At 39.1% G+C, this 23463-nt stretch overlaps 1 protein-coding gene across 19 annotated transcripts in view; it reads left to right on the forward strand.

Moving 5' to 3' along the window:
• Positions 1 to 23463, forward strand: part of ATP2B2 (ATPase plasma membrane Ca2+ transporting 2) — a 411395-nt gene that overhangs the window by 288189 nt on the left and 99743 nt on the right. For all 19 annotated transcript variants that reach the window (XM_027664917.1, XM_027664918.1, XM_027664919.1 and 16 more), the window contains one exon: positions 961 to 1158. In XM_027664917.1, coding sequence (XP_027520718.1) covers positions 961 to 1158 — 198 coding nt within the window. The remainder of the gene's footprint in view (positions 1 to 960; positions 1159 to 23463) is intronic.

The following is a 23463-nucleotide window of genomic DNA, read 5'->3' on the forward strand; positions in this document are numbered from 1 at the left end:
TTTGATTTGATAATCTTAAAGGTCCTTTCCAACCCAAACAATTCTATGATATCAGGTATTATTTGGCAGATATATAGAACACTTATTGTAGTTCTTTATGCTGCTGAGACAGATATATGGACTCAGTTAATAAACCCTCATGCTTGTAAGTCTTTTCTTTCTTTCTTTTTTTTTTCCCCTGGCAAGTCACTAGATGTTCATACTTTAATATAATTAAAACATAGGAAAAAGCCCCCCACCCAAGTGGGTTGTTCATCACAACCACCCATTCCTATCCTGTATCCTTAAATTGAAATGATCTTAAATTGAAGCGTCATTCAAAATATGTGCATTTTTATATCAATTTAAGCAACCATACCGTTCTTTTTTCTCTGTCTGTGCACATAGAACCTGTCACTTTATCTTTCTTCACGTGACAAAAATGTGATGCAGTTCATTCCAGTGATGAGTTGCAGTCCACATGCAGCCAGAGGGGTTGCTTTGAAGCAGCACAAGGCATGTTTTATTGATTTATACTTTGAGTTCATTGATCTGCTTTCAGAAAAAAGTATCATCTTCTACTGGTATTTCCAAAAGCTGCCAACAGCTATTCCAGCTTCATCCCAAATATTATTTATTTGTGCTTTATGATCTGTTTTCAGAAGTCATTGCTTACATGTACATGAGTATCTATGTACCTAGGTCTTATTAAAATAAATCTCCTAATTCAAAGACTTTTTTATGATTAAACCTGGCAGGAATTTTTATTAAATGGAGCCCATAAGAATTCTGTTCAGAACATAAGGACAAATCATCTTGCAAAAGCAACATTAAAGTGGAATATCTACCTGTTTGTTGATATGCCATAGGTGATACAGTTTGTTGCTTTCCTTAAAAAAGTAATTTATAGGAATGCAGATGCAAGTGGGTATTTTCTATTTCCCTGGAATTTTAATTTAATTAATTTTATTTTATTTACAGGATTAGCCGGCACTGCTGCGGACCTAGAAAAAAGAAAGCTTATTTTTGGAAAAAATTTTATACCTCCAAAGAAGCCAAAAACATTCATACAGCTAGTTTGGGAAGCGTTGCAGGATGTGACTCTTATAATCTTGGAAATTGCAGCCATCATATCTTTGGGGCTTTCGTTTTATCAGCCACCTGGAGAAGGGAATGAAGGTAAAAACTTTTTATAGAAGTCATCTCTGTGAGTTTAAGTAAAGCCAGTCCTTAAATCAATGTTGATCTCAAATCAATGCCATCACCGCTCTCCAGAAGGTCACTGACAGGAAATTTCCATGTGGTTTGTTCCTGGTACTGTTACATCTGGTGCTGACATTTTTTTTTTTTGTATCCTGACATTTCTTTATGCAAATCCTGCACCTTGTGACACATGCTAAGAAAAAGCACAATACTCTTATCAAACGGGAGTGTTTTTGTTGCTGTTTCCACCGCTGTTTGTTTAATTGATTTTGGGTGGTCGTTTACCTCATCACAGAGGAGAAATATGTCATTGCTTATATAACTGATGTATCCAATCCACAGGAACATGGGCAAGTCTAGTTTTTACCAGCTGAAGACTCGAACTTAGTGGAATTCACACATTTAAGTATTTTTAGGGATGGAGCTGAGGCTTGCGAGCCTGGCTCAAAAGAGAGTTTTGGAGGCAAACTCATGTTACTGATAAACCATATTCTGCAGAGTCCTTCTGTGATGTCTGTGCAAAGCTTTAACACCCTACCTGGCCCCCTTCTTTCTTCTCCCCTTTTTTCCCCCTTTGGAAAGTACTCTTGAATTCACATGCTTAAAATACTCGTTCCTCTCCATAAATGCAAGATTTCCATTTCTGGCAACTGATCCAGATTTTTTTTTTTTTTGTCCTCCTCCTGCTCTCTCCCAGACTTATAAAGCTGGATAAAACATGCTGTGTGAAATGACGTGAGCAGCTTGGCAAATGTAGGAAGAATGTCTTCCTCTAAATATAGCCCTGAAATGCTTTTTACATTTGCTGCAGTCTCCTTTGGCTGCTTTCCTTGAAGCCCCTTCCTTCTTCCTTTTCCATTCACCAGCAGAATAATCACGTAGCCATGCACAGCTCTTGGATTATGGTCCTTTAATCCTTTATATACAATTGGGAATCTTTTATTGCTTTCTCACTGAATTTTGAATCTTGATTCAGCAGGTGTTCAATTTAGGCATGAAAAGATAAAGGAGTCATTTGGTTTTTTAATCTAAGAAAATGTTATTTATTGCTATTGCCTCATATAACTGGCCATGGTGGAATACTTTGGGGACAATATAAACAATGAATGATGCTTTACAAATTATTATTTAGTTTAGATTTATTTTTTTTTTGTCAGACATGAATGTAGAGTTCCTTCATATTTATTTTATTTGGTGGGAAAGGAATTTAAAAAATAGGATTTTGACAGGTTTTAGCAAGAGGGGAGATGTGTCATCAGACAATTTTTTTTCTTTTTTTTTTTTTTTTAAATGTTATTATTTTGATACTGCACTTAAAATGTTTCTTTTCCCTTGGGGAAGTATGACAGAGCTGAGATTCTGAGATAGTCTGAAAAACTCAGTAGCACAGCCTGGGAAAATATGTTTGTGTTTTCCCACAGCACAGTATTTTATTCACCGGTCGCTATTTTCCCTAGGTTTTTAGGATTGTTTTCCTGGAAGGTTTTGCCCTGATTTGCACAAGGAGAATAAATCAAGTTAGTGAATATCTTGAAATCCAGCTTTTTGAGCGCACTGTAAAGGTCTTCTACATTTTTGGAAGTCTATATTTGAACGGTTGTATAAATAAATCTCTTTCATTTTAAGATCAGTATATCATAAACTGCTGCCAAGGATACCTTTGTTTTATTGGTAGATATCCTTTTTAAGAGTCCTAAATGTTGGAAAATGGACATATTAAGCTTGATTTTTGCCTTGGTACAGTGGGGAGTAGTTACACTTGAAATGGATTTGATGGTTTTGCCCAGCGTTCAGTAACCAACTACAGAATAAAATATATAGAATATCCTGAGCTGGGAGGGACCCACAGGATCATCAATTCCAGCTCCTGGCCCTGCGCAGGGCAATCTCAAAATCCCACCTTGTGCCTGAGAACGCTATAGACTAATGTCGAGTTCAGTTCAACAAAGGTTTTATGAAGAAATAAATGATTCTGTTTTGTCTACACTTAAACCAATTTACTGAACAACATAAACTGTTCCTGGAGTTGCCCAGGAACATGGATTCAGACCAAACACGAGCCTGTCTGGAGATTATAGTTCTCTGAAAGGGCAGCAGCTCAAAGCTTTATGTCTTGTGAAATGTCTGAATCTCACATTCATTACACATTGATCCATTTGTGCATTGCTCTTTTAATGGAGAATATGGAAAAAAATCCAATATGTAATATCCTTGCAGCAGTTTGAGTTATGTCCAATCTCATTTCGATGAGGTGAGAGGGTAATATTGCCTATGGGATGTAATATGGAATCCCTATGCAGTGACTGGAAGAGGTGACAAATGTTCCTTTGGGAAGCCTCAAAAACCTGTATTTTTTCCTTTTCTGACTCTTCCCAGAACGAAAATAATTCTTTGAAATGTACATTTATTAGCAAGGCTTATGTTTTTTCTTGAAAAGAATATATTTACTTCTGGAAGCACAGCCTGATGTCAGGAAGGGGAGCTGACATGTCTTGTTAACTCTCTACTCTTGATCTTGCCCAACTCCTCCACACTCTTCTTCAAATGTTTCTCCAGCAGTTTCTGGATAAAGTCAGTAGTTGTGCTGTCCAGCCCCTCGATGGTGCTCCTGGGGGAGCAGGTGAGAGGCAGTGCTGATCCCTGGTGCCAGATTCCCCCTGGCTCTCTTTATGGAAGCAGTGTGGAGGGCCTGTGGTGCCTGCCCACAGCTGCTGAAGGTGGTCCACAGGCTCACTAGGTGATGGGCAGCTTCCCCGGAAAGAGTTTCTCTCTTTAGATGATTCTTAATTTTTTTTTCTTTCCTCTCCCTAAAAGTTGTCAGTATTTCATTCTGCTGGTTGTTGGTAACATCAAATACAAGGCTTGTGACAGGCAAGTTTGTCCACAGCTCAACAGAAAGTCTCCTTTGGGTAACAAGATGCTATTTTTTGGTGCATGACTTTTATAGCATATAAGGTGCCTCCTCTTCCAAATTCTAATTTTTTTATTTTTTTTTTTAAATTAAATGCATTTTCATTTTGAAAATGAGTCAACAAGACTGTTCTTTCCACACTAATTTGTTCAAACATCACTGATAGTAATCTGAGCTCACCAATTTAGGGTCAACTTGAAAAGTTGTGACCACCTAAAGTGACAGTTTTCTTTGTAGGATTAAGGGATGAAAATAAGAGACACAGTACTGGGAAGACACAGTGGCAGGGAAACACCACTTTGTGTGTTTTTTAATGTAGTGTACATATACACTGCCTTTATATCTAATATATTTATATCTGCCTTTCATATATCCTCAGCTTTTATCTGCCAGTGACCTCACTAGTTAGTATAATAAGTTAAAGTCACATTTATTTTCTAGAATTAATATAACTCTTTCTTTTTGGGCTCCTGAAACCTACTTGTAACGTTTGATGCAGTAACAGAATTAGCATTTAAGTGTTTTCTGCAGTTTGAGTGCAAAATATTTGTCCTGATGCTTGTGAAGGAGGAACACACTATCAAATCTACACATCCAAAAATATTAGAATGCATGAACTGCTTCAGGAACCTTGTGTAAGGGAATAGTCTCATGCATGTACTGAATGCATCTTGCTGTATAAAAGGCAGCTACGAGCTCAGAAGTTCATTTTCCATCTGTATTTCTTAGATTTGTCACTATCTCCCATTTTCAGCTATTAATGTTCAGACATCCCCAAATTTAAGTCCTTCAACTGTAGCATAATTGCATTTCCAAACATCTACAACACAGTCTGGTATTATCTTGAGGAGAGTAAGTAGATTATCGTGCCCCAGTCACACTCAGTTGACACTGGTGGAAACAGTTGTCATTTCTGTGGTTTTGAGGCAGCAGCTGTGATATTGCTCAAACAACCCGAACTGGAGGAGTAATAATCTGTTGTTGGAGTTTCTGTTCTACTACAATTCTTCATTTATGATATGGATGTAAAATCTTGAAAAACCTGCTTCCATTTTCTGGTGCAATCACAAAATCTGATCTGGAGGAATCACTAGATAATTGTGCAGTTTTGCTTCTTCTCCAGAAGCTACTTTAGTTCTTTTATTTTCATATTTCTTAGCAAGAGTGAAAGTGTCAAGAATGTTGTTCTTAGAAGTTGTGCTGGAGTTTATTTTATGATCTGCTTTGCATTCCCTTTCACCCTCTGACAGGCCATTAGAAGCAATTGAGAACTTCTGCATAAGTTATTGTCAGCCCTGTGGCAATTACTGCTCTCATTACTGATCCACACGGAATCAGTTTGCCACTCTTTCAAAAAAGTACAAAACTGCTGCTGTGTTTTAGCAAATGAATATTGAGAGAAAATTCCCAGTGCAGATGTAACCTCTGCTACAGTGAGGATCACACAGGGGTGTGGCTGAGGCAAGGTAAAAATACTTTGTTCCTCAAACAAAACCCTTGTGTGTCCTGGGTGAATGGATTATAGACTACTCCCTGACCATGCCAAATAAGGGCCCTATGGTATATAAAGAGGATTTAATGAACATATGATATCCTGGCTTCTTTTTTTTTGTTGGTTTGGTTTGGTTTGGTTTTGGGGTTTTTTTGTAATGTAGATTAGAGTTAGTCCAGGACTTAATTTGGAACATTTGCCTTTGCATATCAGTTTATAGTGAAATAATTTTTATATACCGTTTGTAAAAAAAATATCAAGTGCCCTGGGGTTTTTTTTGTATGAAAAGAAAGAGTTGCTTCATGAGGTCAAGCGTTGGTCTCAGACCATTACATTGCTTGAGGAAAGGAAACATCCTTTAGGAAGGAGTGCTTAGACTCAGTCAGAATTCCACCAAGGGAATGGGAATTGGAAGAGCTTCTCTTGGTTGCTCTCAAATCTCTTATTTTGGCTGTAGGTCTGCAAGAATCTCCTCCCTGGTGGGTTGTTGGGTTGTGACCATCTCCACACAGTCTGCCCAGCAGGATTGTCCTGGTTTGTCACATTCCCCCATCCATAACCGTGTGAACTGCCTAAAAATTTTCAGAGCCTTCTGCTGACACCTTCAGTAGCAACTTCTGAGCCCTCCTGAGTCCTCCCCCTTGTTTCTGTCTTCAGGCCTTACATCACATGTAGCTCTTATTCCCTGGTCCCCAGAAATGCTGATGTCAACCCCTGGCAGTTGCTTGCTGTTTCCATGAATGTAACAAACCTTTTAACTGTTCTTCCTTGAACTCTGTTTCCTTATGTGGATTACAAAGCGGGAAGAAGGTAGCCTGAGGTAAGATGTTTTAACATCCCACAACAGTGGTGTGAAGCCCTGGGCATGATATCTGTTTTCCAGTGTGCAGCTTTTTTTGTAGCTTGAGGATGGGGAAAAAAAGGAAAAGTTGTTTTGGTTGAGGCAGTTTCTGTTAAAATTCTCAAGGCAAAACCCTGTCTTGAAAACAAAGTTCAATGAGTAGTTACATTGCTTAATGCTGCTCAGCAGAGCTTTGCCCGGGTTACCTCCCCCTTACTCATGCAACAAGTTGATGAATCGGAAAAAATACAGGAACAGGACATAATCCCCTGAAATTTGGTCCTCCCAAACCTCTTGTTTCAAGCTGTTGGTGGTGTTGATATACTGCTACTGCTCAGGGCTGTGGCTGAGGTGCCTGCTGGCCTCTCACGACTTCCATGAGACTTTGTTTCCTGGGCTTCACTGCTCTGTTGTCTTGTGATTCCTACAATGCACCACATTGGTCAGTGGGAACTAAAGTTGGAGATTTAAACCAGAAAGATTATCCAAAAACTGGAGAGAGGGTACAGCTGGTTCACAGCTCCTGTGAGGATGGTGCCTTATCTTGTTTGAGGCACTACTCATGTATGATACAACTGTTCTGTGCATCCCTGTCCTGATGGAGTGGACAGCAGGTCACAGTCAGCCAGGGAAGTGCAAGAGCCAACATGCTCAGAGGTGCTGGAGACACCAGAAGAAGCCTTCCCTACAGAATCCAAGGCAGCCATGGGATGTTTAGGTAAAGAACACTTTAAAAATCAGCCTGAGGGGAAAAACCCTGAAGCCAAACAAATTCCAGATCTCTGGTGTGGGGTCTGAAATGCTGCTCTGTTCCCACCCTCTCCCAGGTTACTGCCCATGGAGTAACTCAAAATATGCCTCTTGACCTCTCATGACATTGAGCAAGTGTGGAGAAATAAGTCACAGTGGGAAAGATTTGACACGGTGCAGGTGTTGTGGAAGAAAGTGGAAAAAGTAAAAATTCTGTTCATATTATAAAGAATATATATATATATATATGTATGAAAGAATATAAACAGTTGACAACAAACCTCTCTTTCTTAGTTAGGACTGAAAATACTGAATTTAATACCAGCTAGTTTGAATTTCTTTCTAGTGTACAGTCTGTACTGATGTACATTAAAAAACAATAACAGTGTTTCCACCCATTTGGATCAGCCCAGTCCTCTTCCCTGCCAGTTCCCTACCCTGGATGCAAATTCTGCTGGAGCAGAACAGCTGCCATAGACTGCTGGGCTTCAGGCTAAGCTTGAGTACAGTGCCATGTTATAAAGATATGATGCCTGTCCCAATTCCCCAGCACTCATTGTGGGTATCCTGGAATCTCTAGGGCTGAAAAAACCTGGTGTAATAACAGGTAATGAAGACATTGCTCCTTCAAAACCTTTCAAAATTCTGTTCTCGTGGACAGCATCTTTTTGGGGTTCCAGGTCTCAGCTTTCCTTAGATCAGTTTGTGGTTTTACTCCTTTTCACATGACATCTAGGCTTCTAAATGGAATTTCACCCTGATGACATATAGCAGACGTTCAAGGATCCACTTGCACCCAGGGGAAAATCAGAAATACCACCTTTCTAATAGAGCTCTAAGGTCATGTTAGCAACTCCATTAATTCTTCTGTATTTGCACATGTAAGCAGCTGAAGTATCTCATCCAGCTTTTGACCTTTAACATAATTTGTTTTTCTTTATTTTTATTTGTTTTTTTCTTATTTTTAAACAAATGTTAGTTCTTGCCCACTATTGCCTATATTTCCAAATCAGCCAAAATCTTATACTGGTTTATTTTTATCTTCAGATTCACGTGCTGGATTTGTCTGCTGCTCTTGCACACATTTCTCTCCATATAGAGAAATTCGACCTCCATTGGAGGGTGCAAGTAGAAACCTCAGCCTGTCCTGCTGGATCAGCAGGTCCCAGTTCTGTTCAGAGTAAGGGACAAAGGAGAGGGGGGATAAAACCCAAAGCCAGCCTTGGCACTATCACAGGAAATAGTGGCCTGTGGGCAGCTCTCAGAGGTTAATTTATCTGATTTCTTGGCGTGCAAGAGTTGTGTGTTCCCTTTCTGTTTGGAAAGAAAGCAAAGCAACATTTCCAGCTTCCTCACAAAGACCAGTACTGGGGTTTGCAGGGAGAGCTGGGCAGTCTCTGTGATTCAGACAAGGTGGGAAAGGAAGGAAAAGACCCTTTCTGTGTTGCCATGCATGTCAGGAAAACTTGACCATATATTTGATAAAATTCTTCTTATTTTTTCTCCAGTTTTTAAACTGTGATTTTCTTCCTTTCGGTTTCTTGCCAACAATTGTGACAGAACTACATTCATGTGAGTATTTTTAGGTAGATGATATTTGGCATTGCTCATTCAGCATCCAATTCTTAAAAATTTTCTTCCCACTCTCACAGTAACACTTTTCTTTTTTAAAGTTGTTGCCCAGATCATAAACTTATTATGTTCTCTTTCCAAGAAGTATAATGTCTTAGCAGACGGATTTTTTTTCTTTTTTTTTTTCTTTTTTTTTCTTTCTGGGGATTCTAGAAATCTTACATTTTTTTTGTGATGAAATGAGCTTATTCTTAAATTATTCTTAAACAAACACACCAAATGCCTGCCGGGGAAACCTGGAAATAGATTCCTATATACGTAAACACACATTGGCACGGGAGCAACACACAGGTGTCGTTTGGGCAGGAAGCAAAGTTGGATGCAAAACACATCCCAGGATTAGCTCTGCAGGAGCTCTGCCATCTCATCTGGTGTGGGGAATGGCACTTGGTTGTCGTGAAATTCTGTGGTGGCAGTTACAGTCACTTCCTGCCAAATGTGAACATGTTGGGTTAATTGTTTTTATCTTTAATAATATTGACCATTTTTGTTATTTTAACCCTAAAAATGAGCACTTGTAAACCTAGGTATGGCTCAAGAGTTCATTTAAACAAGGAATGCCCATGTACCCCCTTTGTTTAAATGACCCTGGGGAATAAACTGTGGTTTCAAAAAAAGGAAAAGCACTGATTACTGAGGAACTTTAACCAAATTTAATTAAGCTGAATTAAAAGTAACCTGAGATGAATAACCACGTGAAAGTCTCGTGCCATCCTCTGGGGAATTCAGTTCATTTACTTCCTAGTGAGACACAGTGAGCACAGTTAAAGAAAAGCTAATTGTTTTAATGCAGCATTTGTCAATTTTTACCTTGTCTTTGCTCACATCCGGGATTTCATCCTACATTTCCCTCAGCATTTTAATTCAGGAGGGTTACCAGCATGCATAATGAAGCACATTCATTTTTCAAATCCTTTGCCAGACTTTTCCATACCAAGAGTCTTGTAGGGCTGATTTAAGATCCTGGGACACAAAAGGTTCCACAGGAAAATATTGCATGTATCTCCCTGTCTCTAAAAATCTACCTCCTTTCATTAATATGCACTTAATCAATTTGATTAATGAGTGCAAGATTCAGAAATGAGTCAGCTGAACAGAGTTAATTCTCTAGGCTTTGTGGTAGTTTTAGATCTTAATCTTTCTTTTTAAAATCATTTTGCATACAATAAGGTAGATTGCCTTAAAATGCATAAACATAGGCAGCATAAAAATCTAGTTTGTAAGGCAATCATTAATGTTATTTTGCAAATCTCCTAGAATCATAGCAAGTGCATAACATTAAACAACTGTAAATCTTTTGCCAGCCCTCCCAGTTATGAAGCCAACATTAGGGTGAAACACTGATTCCACAACTTGGGTGTGTACACCTTAAAAAGTATCTTAAGTAATATTTTTGGTGCATTGAAGATCTGTCATCTCTCTAAATCCTCTCCATTATGCAAAATACATTGGAGAAAATATGAAGCCTTTTTAAAATAAAATGAGCTGAGATTCATTCATTTTAATACTTTGCAGTGATTTGAATCCCACCTTTCACCATGTTTCGGGGCCTGGATCAGTACAAAGCAAACCAACCCAACACTCCCGAACAATTACTAAAAATATTTTCAGGGCTTTGCTGCAGATGCTGAAAACAACAATAATTGGCAAACGTCTCCAAATCTCTCTTATATCTCCAGAGGTCAAGGGAACAGCTTGTCCTGTAATCCTCACTGTCAGTGTCAACTAATCACCCCTGGCACGGCAGGGAAATCTCGCTACCACTTCCGAGCTCCTGATCTGTGCTATTTGCAGGCTGGGAGCACTGCTTTTCATTTTGCAGGCCTGTCAGCCTTTTTTCTAATACAGTATAATATATCAAAGCAGCTACTTTGGGGGGTTTTAGTTCTAACTTCATTTTAGCCCTTAGTCAGAACAGATTCAGAGTTACACCCCCCACGTTTGTCTCAGAGCGCTTTCAAATGATGTTGGTTTGACTATAAAAACCTGAAGTGTGTGTGCAATTCCATAAGTCTGCATAGAGTGTGTTACATAATGTTCTCCAGGCACTGAGCAATAAGAAATCAATGGAAAACCCTGCGGTATATCAGAGGGTATAAGGGCCATGCAGCCTTAAGAGCTGATGTGTCCTAATAGGAATCCTTTATTGTCTTTGCTGCTGAACAAATCACACTGATCCAGCTGTCACTGCACCTGAGGCTTTCACTGTGCTGTCCAGGGAGGAGAATTCTCAAGAGAAGGTGAGCTATTAGAAAATAGCATTTTTTATATAAAATAGATTAATCTCAGAAGTATAGGTTGTTTTCAGAGTTACGAAAACACAGCTTTGGAGGAGCGTCATTGCACACCCTCTAATTCTCTCATCGTTCTTCATAAAAATTAAACCACGAGACTCCCAGAAGGATTTTTTAAACCAGTCTAAACAGTCTATCAGTACAAGGGATGAAGCAGTTGGCAGCCTGGAAAAGAAGAGAAACGGAAGTATTTGCCCTTTTAAAAACAGCTTGTCCTGCCAGAACCCCCCATTTAACCTCCCTCCTCCCCAAGCTCGGTTGAGGTGAAGCAGCATATGGCTTCTAGTGACATTACCCCAATCTGTTTTCTTAAAAAAATTCAGTTCTTTAAGAATTTGCTTGGAAAAGTATCTTCCTTTTTAATTCCTGCCCTAAATCCTACTTCAATGCGTGGTCTAAATATTCAGGAGCAGAAAGGAGAACAGGTCTCGCTGTCACCAATCCTTGTCTAAGGCCGTGTTCACTGGGAGAAGGTTGTGCCCCTTCAGGTTGGCATTACCTGGATAGCCCCTTGAATTTCTGGACCAGTTTTGCTTTTACTTTCCAGATTGAAAAGAAGGGACAAATTTACGTTGGAAGCTCCAACATTGGATGAATTGGTGAGAGTCCTGGATGATGTGTGGTTATGGAGAGCACCCTGTGGGGCTGGGGCTGGTTGGTAGAACCAGATGGAGCCTGGGGCTGGTGTTCAGGTTCAGCTGCCAAACCAGTCAGGGTACAAACTGAACCTGTAGGGCCTTTCCTGGGGCTTTGCACCCCTGTGCTTGAGATAATGCTCCTGGAGAGAGCACAAAAGCTCAGACAATGTCCCAGCAGCCATCTCTGGTGGCTCTCAGCTGGATTGTGCTGGGGTAGTGATAACCCTGGCTATGCTGGTGGATTTATGCAGATTTATGCAGGCTGGATCTGTAGATTTGGGGAGATGACATCCTTTTGCCTGGCTCTGTGGGGTGGTACAGGGTTGCTCTGCAGCCAGGGACCAGGGGAAGGTGATGCAGGGGCTCCCCTGAGCATCATCCCTGCACCCAGTGACAGGACAAGCCTTGCTGGCCGTGTTTGCATCCTGTGCAGAGCAGCAAAGCTGGGTCTGCTTTGAGCTCCCAGCACTCCCTATATGAGGGGTGTGGTGCTGAGGGAAGTGCTGGGTATATAAATCAGAGAGCACTCCAGTCTCTGTTCCTGCTTAATCCCAGCCTGGTGACAGCATCCAAAGGCAAACAAGAAGAGGCAGGAGAAGAGAAAACCAACTTAGGGATCTTGGAGGTGGTTTAGTCTGTCCCCACTCTCAAAAGCAATATCAGCCCTCCTGGACAGCCATTTATCTCACTTATCTTTAAAAGGTTCCAGTGATGGAAATTCTGTGTCTTCCCTGGATGATCTGTCTGAGTGTCCATGCAGTGAGGCAGTAATTCATGGTGTATAACTAAGATGTCTCTTGTAAGAATTTAAACACATCACTACCTTTTTGTGTTTTACATGAATGTGAAGACCAATTTGTGGTATTATATTTCCAGCCATATTTTCTCTGCTCAAAGACAACTTGATTATAAACACCAGCGAGGAGTTATTTGTGGAAACTTACCCAGCTTTTTCAATAGAAATTTGAGCAACATGTCAGCAGTACAGAGGAATACAAATATTGCACTGAATTTGACAAGGGGAGCCAAAATATTATCTTAAAATTATTTACCTGGTGTTTGAAAAAAACAAACAAATTCTCTCAAACTGATGAAAAAAAACAAAATCTCTGAAAACATCTCTATTGTCAAGAGTTAATAGCTTATAAAATAAAATAAGATACAAGAATACAAAATGTTTTGTTATTTGATTGTGAATTAAAAATCAGTTTAAATTTAGCAGCTCTAAAATCTCAATTATTTGTCAAATTTGCAAAATCTGTTAGTGATGTTTTTTAACACAAAGCCTTTTTGGATCAGGTTCTAGGATTGCTTTACAGTTTCAAAGGAGGGTGCTGGTTGCCAACCAGTCTACAGGAGTCCAGACAAACCATGTTACAACCCAAAGTCTGCATGTGCTTGTGGTTCCTGGCTGTTGCTGGGTTTGAATTAGAATGAAAAATTACTAACTGGAAAAAAAATGTTTAAGTACAGATGGCTGAAACAAAGCAGAAATCCCTTTTTGAACAAGAACACTGTGATGACAAGGCGGGTGTACAGCATTTTGCTGCTTTTCTTTCTTCCCAGATATCTGTAATCAGGTACTGAGTCGGGACCTGGGGAGAAGACTCAAAATCTTCAAACTGTAGATGCAGTTGAGGTTTTCTTTTAAAGTTTAATCAGGTGGAGAATAGAACAGGCTCCCACCCTGCTGAGCTACAGCTACAGGAATAAAGCACAGACAAGTGAGTGTGGGGTGTTACAGTCCCCGTCTCTCAGATCTAATGCAGGAGAGTTAATACCACTTTGTAATTATATGCATCTGTGGGCACCTATACATGTATATGTGTTTATATATATGTGTGTGTTTATATATATATATGCATATTTTCTTGTATATATATATATATACACACACACACATATATCTCCTATCAGAAAAGTAACAATTTTAACAACTAATTTCAATTTAATTCTGTTTTGTGTAAGTTCTGCCTGTTTTCTCTAGGATATGCTACTCCTCTTGTTTCAGTTCAGTATGCATAATTAATATGCAGGATATATAGAATGTACATTCTAAACAGAGATTATCCCTGTTGCCTGCAGCTTTAGCTTGCTTTGGTGTATCTGCGTTAACGTTTTTGTTTGGATCCAGAATATACCTCAAAAATCTCTGTCCCCAGTGAATATGCTGTGGTTCACATTATAGGATGATTTTTGGGGAGTGAGCAAACTGGATGTGCATCCAGAGGGGATTTCATCCCATCCTTTGGGATGAAACTAAACAGAAAAACACAGTCCAGAAACTCGTTTCCTTAGCACATAGATTTGCACTGTAAAACTTCTTTTATAGGGCCATGCTGGTGCAGATAGAACTTTTTAATACCTTCTGCAGCAAGACATTATGATACAGTGTTTAATCTTTGACTGCCATGATTTTTCACCTCTTAAAGCTTTATAGCAGAAATGAAGATGAGAAATTTAACGGGAGTAATAAACACTCCAGTTTAGGAGAGGGTTTTGTGGCTGAGGTCTGCAAATCTTCCCTATCTTCTTGAGGCAGGTTTTCTTGTTCTCATGAGTGTCTCTGATGAGTGGGGCAGCAGAAGAGGCTGTGGTGTTCCAGGAATTGGCACTGGAGCACCTCACTGGAGCCTGAGCTCGAAAGGCACAGCTGGGGTGCTCTGGTTTATGCTGTTTCCTACCAGTGCTAGTTGCTTAAGCCACTCAGCTGCAAATTTTCTTAATTAATGGCTTTCCAGCTCTGGTCTGTGGACCTCTGAGAATCCATGAATTACTGTGTAGGGGCCTATTAAATCAGTAACCTTTTCTTAGTAACCTCTCTCTGCAGGGCTTGTAGGTTGGAAGGAGTTGACAATTACTCTCTAAAAGGTCTATGTGTGTCATCACTTCATCCCCTGCTCCACTTGGTTTTTTTTTTTTTAAAAGCTCTGGTGAAACATTTGTCAATATTTCCAGGCAAAGACAACTCTTTTCAATTTTATCTCGCAATTTTTTGGTAGTATTTCTGTTAAATGCTCTAAAATCATCCCGGTTAGAACATCTTGTTTTAAAGTACCAAAAAAAAAAAAAAGGGGAGGGGGGAAATATTTTTGGAAGCAAGTACATTTCATTTATATTAGAGCACAACCAAAGAGTGATGGAACTATACAAGCATCCATTACTCAGGCAGATGCCACCCTAAAAACCTTCTTCAGTGATTTGCTCTTTTTATCCTTCTACTTCAGACAGAAAGAGAAAAGGCTCTGTTGATAAGCACTTGGTAGCTGAAGCATGAATAAGACAGACAGCTCTCCATCTGATTATGTATTTATGAATTATTTGTTGTTCTCTGTCAATGTTAAATGTTTTTCATAGGTCTATTTAAAGCCAAGTGCCTCCCTGAGAGCTGATTTGCTGTTAAGCATTTATTTATTTTCGCGGGTTTCTCTGTTTCTTGGTGCTTTCAGTGATCTGTGATGAGAGTGGGAGCTGAGAAAATGTTCCAATCCTCCTCTCCATCCAGCTGTATTTAGGAAGTACTGGAAGATGTCAAGGATTGCTACATGAGAAATGGGAGCATTCTGCCTGTTTTTAGAATCCAACTGCAGCTTTAGCTTTCTGACGTGTTTGCACAGAGCTCCAAACTTAGCAGGTTTTCTTGATTATATGTATTTTTTTCTTCAACCATTGATGTTTAGGAAGGCTCTTCTAAGACAATTTTATCCCACTAGCTGCAGTGTTCCTTATGCCATTTTTTTCTTATAGCAAGGTTAGAATTCTAAATCAAACTTAATTAAACTTTTCCAAGTGAGTAAATGTCAACATATGGGCAGCCACTTCACTGCTAATATCAAGCTAAAAAATTCTAATTTCTTCCTATGGGTTTTATTCATAATGATTTGTTTGCATTGGCACAGTAGCCTATTCCAAGTGTGGTCTTAAAACATTTGATCATGAAAAAAGGCATTTCTTTTCCTCCTTATTTCCCCCTGAATTAGCCAATGCCATTTATATCAGCATTCCAGTTAAACAAATCAGAACTCATGCAGTCCTCTGGAATCCTAGTTCACTACATTAATTCAGTTTGTTGCATACATCTTTCAAACTGAGTTTGTCTTTCACATTCAGCTTTGTCATAGTTAGGACATTTAAATAATATGACTTGAAAGGGATACCTTGTTTGTGCTGCGTGTTCTGCATTGCTGTAAATTGGTTTGCCTTGTTGTTAATGCAATATAGACCTGAAACACTTTTCTGGTAGAGTCAAAGCAACTGAGTTACCTCCAGGTAGGATTTCTGAGGGCATCAAGGCTGGATGCTAAACAGGATTTCACAGCAAAGTATTGATATGTAATTTTATTCTGCATTGGAACTGAACTGAGGGCTTTTAGCTTTTTTTTCTTTTTTTTTATTTCCCCATGAAAAGCCCTGAGAAAACATCCTTAACTGAATGACCAAGCAAGATTGTTTAAGAGTAAGACCACGTGCACCTTGTCTGCATTCCTGGAACAGTGACTTACATTTGGAGAATTTTGTAACTCTATTTTTATCTATCCTGGATGAATACAAAGAAACCTTCAACCTTAAGTAGAATTTTCCTTGTGGACATTGGTATTTGTACTGAAATGAAAAGTTATGTCAGAATCAATTGCTAATGACAAATGTATTTTTTTGGTTGATTTAAATTTTTTTCAGTATCTCCGTAGAGGCAGTTAAATATTAATAAGTATCTCTTTCTTTATGGAATAGTTATAGGTCATACTAAAAGATATACAAGCTGTTTGTAGCTTTATCTTTTATAGAGAAGGTCACTGTTAAAATTATCCCAGCACAGCCTTCCAAGTGCAGACAAAGCTCTTGCTCTGTGGAATTTATTTTCCTGTGTTGAGACCCTGAGTTTTTGACTCACAGTCTTTACTTCTTGCAGTTAAGCCCTAAATTATTAATTACTTACAGAATTTAAGAGCATTATTATTTCAAAGATTACTTAATCATTTTGTTGGTTTTTTTTTTTTTAATAATTCTTTACTGCCTCATAGGTTTAGTAATGCCTGTGAAGCTGTTTATGGTTATTTATTATTATGGGGGTAAATATTCTTGATGCTGTGTAAAATCACTTGTTCTGCAAATTCTTACTGGGTTGCAGGTATTTAAGTGAATGCAATTGCTCCTTTCTAAGCGTTTTGATAAAGATATGTTGCACTGATTGTTCTATAAGATGCAATCTTTGTTTTTACCATATTCCAAAATGCTTCTAGATTATTCAAGGTTGCACTAAAATTTTAATATACATTATCATTTCTAAATCTTCCCTATAATAAACTTCTGGATTCTTAGTTTCCTACTTTTCTGGCCGGGCATACAATCAGCCTGTCTGTCTTTCTGACTCTCCCCTGTTTCCTTTGAACCCCTCACATTTTGAATGAGAGAGAACAAGGGAGGTTTTTTCTGCTCATCCAACAGTAGTTGGGGGTTTTTGTGTCAGTTGGTATTTTTGTTGCAAAGTGGAAATCTGTTTTTGCTCCACTGTATCAAACTATCCATTCTATACTGTTCACCACAAAAAGTGTGCTTAGGGAGCAAATTCCCAAGTGGATGTCAGCGATAAGGAATGACAGAGGAATGACTTAGGTTCAAGACTTGAGGAACAACACATTAAGAAATTGTAAAATGCAAAATGTGCACATTGTGTCATAGGGGACCTGAAAATTAAATAATTATTTCATAATGTAAAGTGACCTGCATCTGGTTTCTACAAATCTCCGTTGGACTAAAAAAAAAATTAAGTCCTCCAGACACCTTCCCTTCATTAGAGTTGTGAAGATCACCCACAAAACTGGGTTACTGTTAAATATTGCTCATTAGGTAGATTTCCAGCTTGCCAAGCACGACTTAACCCTCGACTGGGGATGTGAGGTAATGAGTTAGAACTTTGGGATGAAATTAAAAAAAAATCTTCTCACATATTTTCCAGAAAAAGATTCTCCAGAAATATTAAATTCTCTGAGTAGAACTCATCTAGGACGTGACCTTGCAAGTGTGGTTGAATAACTGCACTTGAATTCTTGTTAATAAACACAGAGAACAACTTTCAAGGTCTGATTCTTTACATCTGAAAGCCGTGTTTTACCTTTTGAATTTGTGGTTATATTTAACAGACATCTCTAGCTCTGAGCAATATTCAGTAAAACTCTAGCAACCCAATGTCAAGATTTTTCCCTTGCAATCCCTAAGAACAGAACTTGTGATGAAAATTCCCATTTTTACCCTTCTCTACTTTTTCTATGGCAAAAAAAGGAAGTAAAACTGAGTGTAAATATTACACAAGCAGCTGCTTGGTCCTTGTTCTCTTCCATTGCCTTTGGTGGAGTGAGGATCCCATCCTTTTGAGTGATCTTTCCAAAATACATTTCCTTGGAGGGGCCAGGCAGAAGAATCTTGCTCAACAGCATCTCTTGAAGTCGAGTACTTTAATTAACGTTTCTCTGCTCACGAATGTTTGTGATCAGGCTGAGGAATGGGTGAATATATATGCTTTCAGGGCTTACAGATTTGTTTCCTTGCATAAATATGTCGAAAACGTGTAAATATTTAATATTGAGCTCTAAAGTTGACAGTTACATAACTAACCCACAGGGACAGGATCTCTTTTTCTCCCTCCCCGCCCCCACGGAGTCCTTACATAACGAATTGATGCATCACAAAGAGAGGAATTCTAATACTGTTTTCACATATGTAGCAAAAAAAATCACTTTTTAGTGAATGTTAAAGCCCCCTAAACCTGAAATGTGTGTGGTTTAAGCATCTCACACTTGCAAATCCCTTCTGTGGGGCCGGTTGCAGAACCAAACGTGGTTTTGGAGGGCACAATCTGACTTACTGCAAGGATCTAGAAAATGCTTTTCAGTCCTTGGAAAGTGTGAGAGAGACAGAAATGTTTGCTTTTTTTGAGGTTCATGTGATTTCTGAACCTTTGCTTTAGCTGTGGCTCTGTGGTGACACTGAGCTGTGCCAGCCAGTGGTCTCGCTGCTTTCACTCTGCCCTCATGGAAGTGATTCAACATCTCATGATGCATCATCACAGGGAGGATTTGGGGCAGGAATATCATTAGCTAGCAATCACTCCTTGCACTGATTTTGTGGCAAATGATACAACACAACCAGGAATTTGTAGAAATAAATATTACAATATCTGTTACGCTTTCAAAAAACCTCGTTCATGAGAGGAGTTTATTTTATTTATTGCATAATTTTTGGTTATTCCTTTTCTTACACAGCTAAATACATTTGACAAAGTCAGTAACATCACTGGTGATGTTGGTAATAAGAGCCCAGCTCTACTAATGAAAAAGCTGTAGCTCAGAGCTGCTCAATTTGCTTCAATAAAATCAGCGCTGGAGCTGCAGCGAAGGAAAAATGTCTTTAGAGAAAGTGATTAAATAAAAAGTTTCTGTCATGGGAACCGTTGTCTTTCTGATGACAAAACCAGTTTGACTGACTAAAAAAAATTACCTCTGGGGGCGTTAGGAGATTTTCCTGGGGAATTTAAATGCCACAAGGTATTCTCAGCTTAAAAATAGAAAAGTGTAGGTTGAAATGAGTAGCTGAGAGGTATGTGCTGTGGGTTTGGGACTTAGGAATACAGATGTTCACAGATTTTGAAAAATGTACTTTTTCTGATTTAAAAATTACTGTGCTGCAGCTGAAGATGGTATAGTTTGTAATTATAATCATTATGTTATTCAAAGCAGCTGTAAGAATCTCTCCTGTAGTTGAAATTTTAAGCAGGTATTCTTTTTAGCTGCACTGTGCCTGTGTGCTTCCTTCTGTATTTGCCCAGATTTGGTTGATTTTATAAGAAACATATATTGAAATGGTGTCTATGATATTAAAAGCATTCCAGCTGCCAACAGGACATGAGCCTGGGAATAATCTGTCAAATGATGCTGTCTGGCTATTTGTTGCCTTTTTCTATTTTTTTTTCCTTTCCCCCTTTCTGGCTTTTACCGAATTGAAATGATTAATAACACCAAACAAATTATTTTCTCCTACCAGTTACAGTGATGCTTCTTGCTTATTGTCTTCCTGAAGTGCTTTAACTTGCTTCTGTGTATCCTCCTCTCCTTTCTCACCTTCCCCTTTTGGCACAAGTGCCTTCAAGTTTTTTCGTACAATTTTCTTCCACTTTAATATATCCTATGCTTTGCGTCCTTGTCTTTTCCCTTCTAAACCTTCATATACAATTAAAATACTGCTAATGTAGAGTAGGTTTCTCAGGCTAATTTTGAATTTACTGGTAATTAGGTACATAACCCTCTTGGGCAGGATTTGAGCACATAGCTCCAGGTTGCTGCAGCCTCTGATGAGATGGAAACCCAGGTTGCTGTGATTTCAGATCATAGAATCATAGAATCATAGACTCAGCTGGGTTGAAAGGGACCTCTGAGATTATCAAGTCCAACCCTTGATCCAGTCCCGCTGTGGTTCCCAGCCCGTGGGACTGATGCCACATCCAGTCTCATCTTAAAAACCTCCAGGGACGGAGAATCCACCACTTCCCTGGGCAGCCCATTCCAATGGCTGATCACCCTCTCTGGAAAGATATTCTTTCTAATATCTAACCTAAACCTCCCCTGGGACAACTTGAGACCATACCCTCTTGTCTTGCTGATGGTTGCCTGGGAAAAGAGACCAACCCCCACCTGGTTACAACCTCCTGTCAGGTAACTGTAGAGAGTGAGGAGGTCTCCTCTGAGCCTCCTCTTCTCCAGGCTGAACAGCCCCAGCTCCCTCAGCCTCTCCTCATAGGACTTGTGCTTGAGTCCCTTCCCCAGCCTCGTTGCCCTTCTCTGGACCTGCTCCAGCCCCTCAATGTCCTTCCTGAGCTGAGGGCCCAGAACTGGACACAGCACTCGAGGTGTGGCCTCACCAGCGCTGAGTACAGGGCAAGAATCACTTCCTTGGACCTGTTGGCCACACTGTTCCTGATCCAGGCCAGGATCCATTGGCCTTCTTGGCCACCTGGGTACACTCTGGCTCATGTTCAGCCTCCTGTCAATCCAAACTCCCAGGTCCCTCTCTGTCTGGCTGCTCTCCAGCCACTCTGTCCCCAGCCTGGAGCTGCAGGGGGTTGTTGTGGCCAATAATGAATAACTGTGATGCTTTGCAGTATTTTCCCATTCTTTTTCTCCTGAATCCTCCTTACCTTTGGATTTTATCTTCCTTTCATCTCCCTTGTATAGAAAACTTTTTCAACAGCCTTTGCTGACCTATTTCTGGTCCAGTTTTAAGCTTTTAAAATTCTGTTCTCCTTCCACAAGGTTCTGGTAACGTCCTTTCAGGTATTTTATGGGCATAATCACCTGAGTCCTCTTTTGTATTTCTCAGTGTTCTTTGAGGTTGCCCTTTCAGGTCCTCCCACTCAGGGGGGGGTTCAGCTCACCTGTGTGTTCCTGCACACTTTTGGAATCAGCTGATCCATTTTATGGTTTCACCTGCTTTTTCTGTGCTGAAGGAGTCCCAGCCCTTTATGTTCTTGACTTACAGTCAGATCTTTAGCATCAGCTTCAAACCCTGTGTGCATTTTCTGTCCTGTGACAATGAGACTTTGAGGCATGACACACATGGCACTTGTTCAGAGTTATGGGAGAAAAGAGCTTCATATTCAAAACTTGTTTACTTCTCTGGAATTGGATTTTCTGACAGATAGGACCTGTGTTAAACACAATTTAAAATGAGTATATCACAATTCACTGTCTTGGAATAAAACCCTGCCAAAAAACACATATGTATATTAAAAATTCTTTTGTGATGCTTTCAATCTGTGCATTCCATTAAAGTCTCAGGCATATTTTTGGATGACATTGAGAACCCCGTGCTATCAGTGAAAGCAGAACAGCAATCTTAGACCCTAACACAAATTTTTAAAGCTTTTATGAGCATTCTCAATAGACATTAGATGCTTTAAACTGTATTTTGCTACTTAGGCATATTATTATGTTGTCTTTCATGTGTCTTAATTATATTTCTTATTTTCTTCTTATCCCTAAAGTCAATACTGGGTCACTCTTAGTACTGCAATAAGACAGTATAAGTGGATAGCTGAGTAATATGTGTGGGTTTTCCCCTAGAATAAATACAGTTTCTTCCTGTAAATTCATGGAAGCCCTTCTAGAATTTCTAGAAAACCTTGTCTGATATAATGGCAGAAGAAAAATTAAAAGCCAACTATTTTTCTTACATGTATAAGAAAATATTTGACATACTTAGACCAATGGAGGTGCAAGTTTCCCTTTTTTTTTACCTATTAAAAGTCAGTACTTCCAAAATAGTTTTAAAGCCAAAACATGACATAGTTCAAGAAAATGTTTCCTGACAGAGAGGTCATCTCCTGAAGGGCAGGCTGCATTTTAAAATCCTGCTTGTTGGTAAATTTATGTTCTGAAAAGAATCCGTTCTGAAACTTTGCTTTTGTAAGAACCAGAGAGTTATTTGCTGGAGTTTGTTCCTGTAGCAAGAACAATGTGTATTAATTTATCTGGTACTTTTATCCAATCATTTCTGTAGGACTGTAAAAACGGAAAATTTTGGGAAAGTCTGATGATCAACTTGGAGATGATCATTTGGAGAGCCTGGTTTTAGTTCTATTAGGCCAGAGCCACAAAAAGAGCAGTTTCATTTTTGAATTATTGTTACAAATCTTAGATACTCCAAGGTTTTGTTCATCTGCTACTTGAATTGGGAGGTATCTGGTCCTTTATATTCAAATTCCTCACGTAGCTGAAATTCTGTTTCCTCTAAACCCAAAATGTACTGAGAAGGAAGTGCTGGGCTCTGCTGGCTCTCACTCCTAGAATTTCTTCCTCCCCTTCAAGTACCTCTGCTCCACCTGAATTTATCATTGTCAGATTGAATGAACGGAAAAGAAATAAAATGCATTAAAGATTTTTTTTTTTCATTGGGTTATGGAGAATTTTTTTAGGATTTTAGAAGTTCTAATCATAAATTATTAATCAGTTTGGAAGCACATCAAATTTAGGGGTTGTTTCCGAGAGCTTGATCTCAGTTCAGTTTGTTTTCTTCAGATTTTCTTCCAATCTTACAAACATTTTTCCAGCTGCAATAAAATAAACTTTTTCAGCTGAAGGGTGAATTATGTTCTTTGCTTGTGCATAATCTATGAGGTATCTATGGGTAAACACGATTCCTTTCATCTTAATGGTAACATCTTGTATTATTTGCATGCTTTGTGATACTATTTGTGTTGACACGGAGATCAGTTCTGACAATACACAAACACAAAGTTAACTTTGTTGCTCAAATCAATGAACACTTTTATTTTTTACTTGGTTTTACTAAATCAGTTTTGGGTTTTTTTTTTCCTGAAGGGGCTTGGAAATATTCTTTTCCAAGCCTTTCCAGGTGCAGTGTGTTAGCCCAGGGTCCAAGCGCACTCTTATTTTGTTTTTCTGACACATTTCATATGCAGAGACCAGGTCTACTGGTTCTTTGGTTCTTTCCTTTCTCAAAATTGGTAGCTTTTTGCTGTAGAGCTATTCCACTCAGCTAATATTACTGTCAAGTTTACACATGTTCAGAGCCATAATAGGATTGTTATAACAAAGGACAAAGCACAACTCGTGTCTTTCAAATGGCTGATTTTTTGGGGGGGTGTGCTGATTCAGCTCAAATTAAAACTTGTGTAAATATTGCATAATATAAGTTCTTGATTTTGTAGAAAA

Source organism: Corapipo altera, unplaced genomic scaffold, assembly GCF_003945725.1.
Source record: "Corapipo altera isolate COAL_440 unplaced genomic scaffold, ASM394572v1 124, whole genome shotgun sequence".
Taxonomy (NCBI): Eukaryota; Metazoa; Chordata; class Aves; order Passeriformes; family Pipridae; genus Corapipo; species Corapipo altera.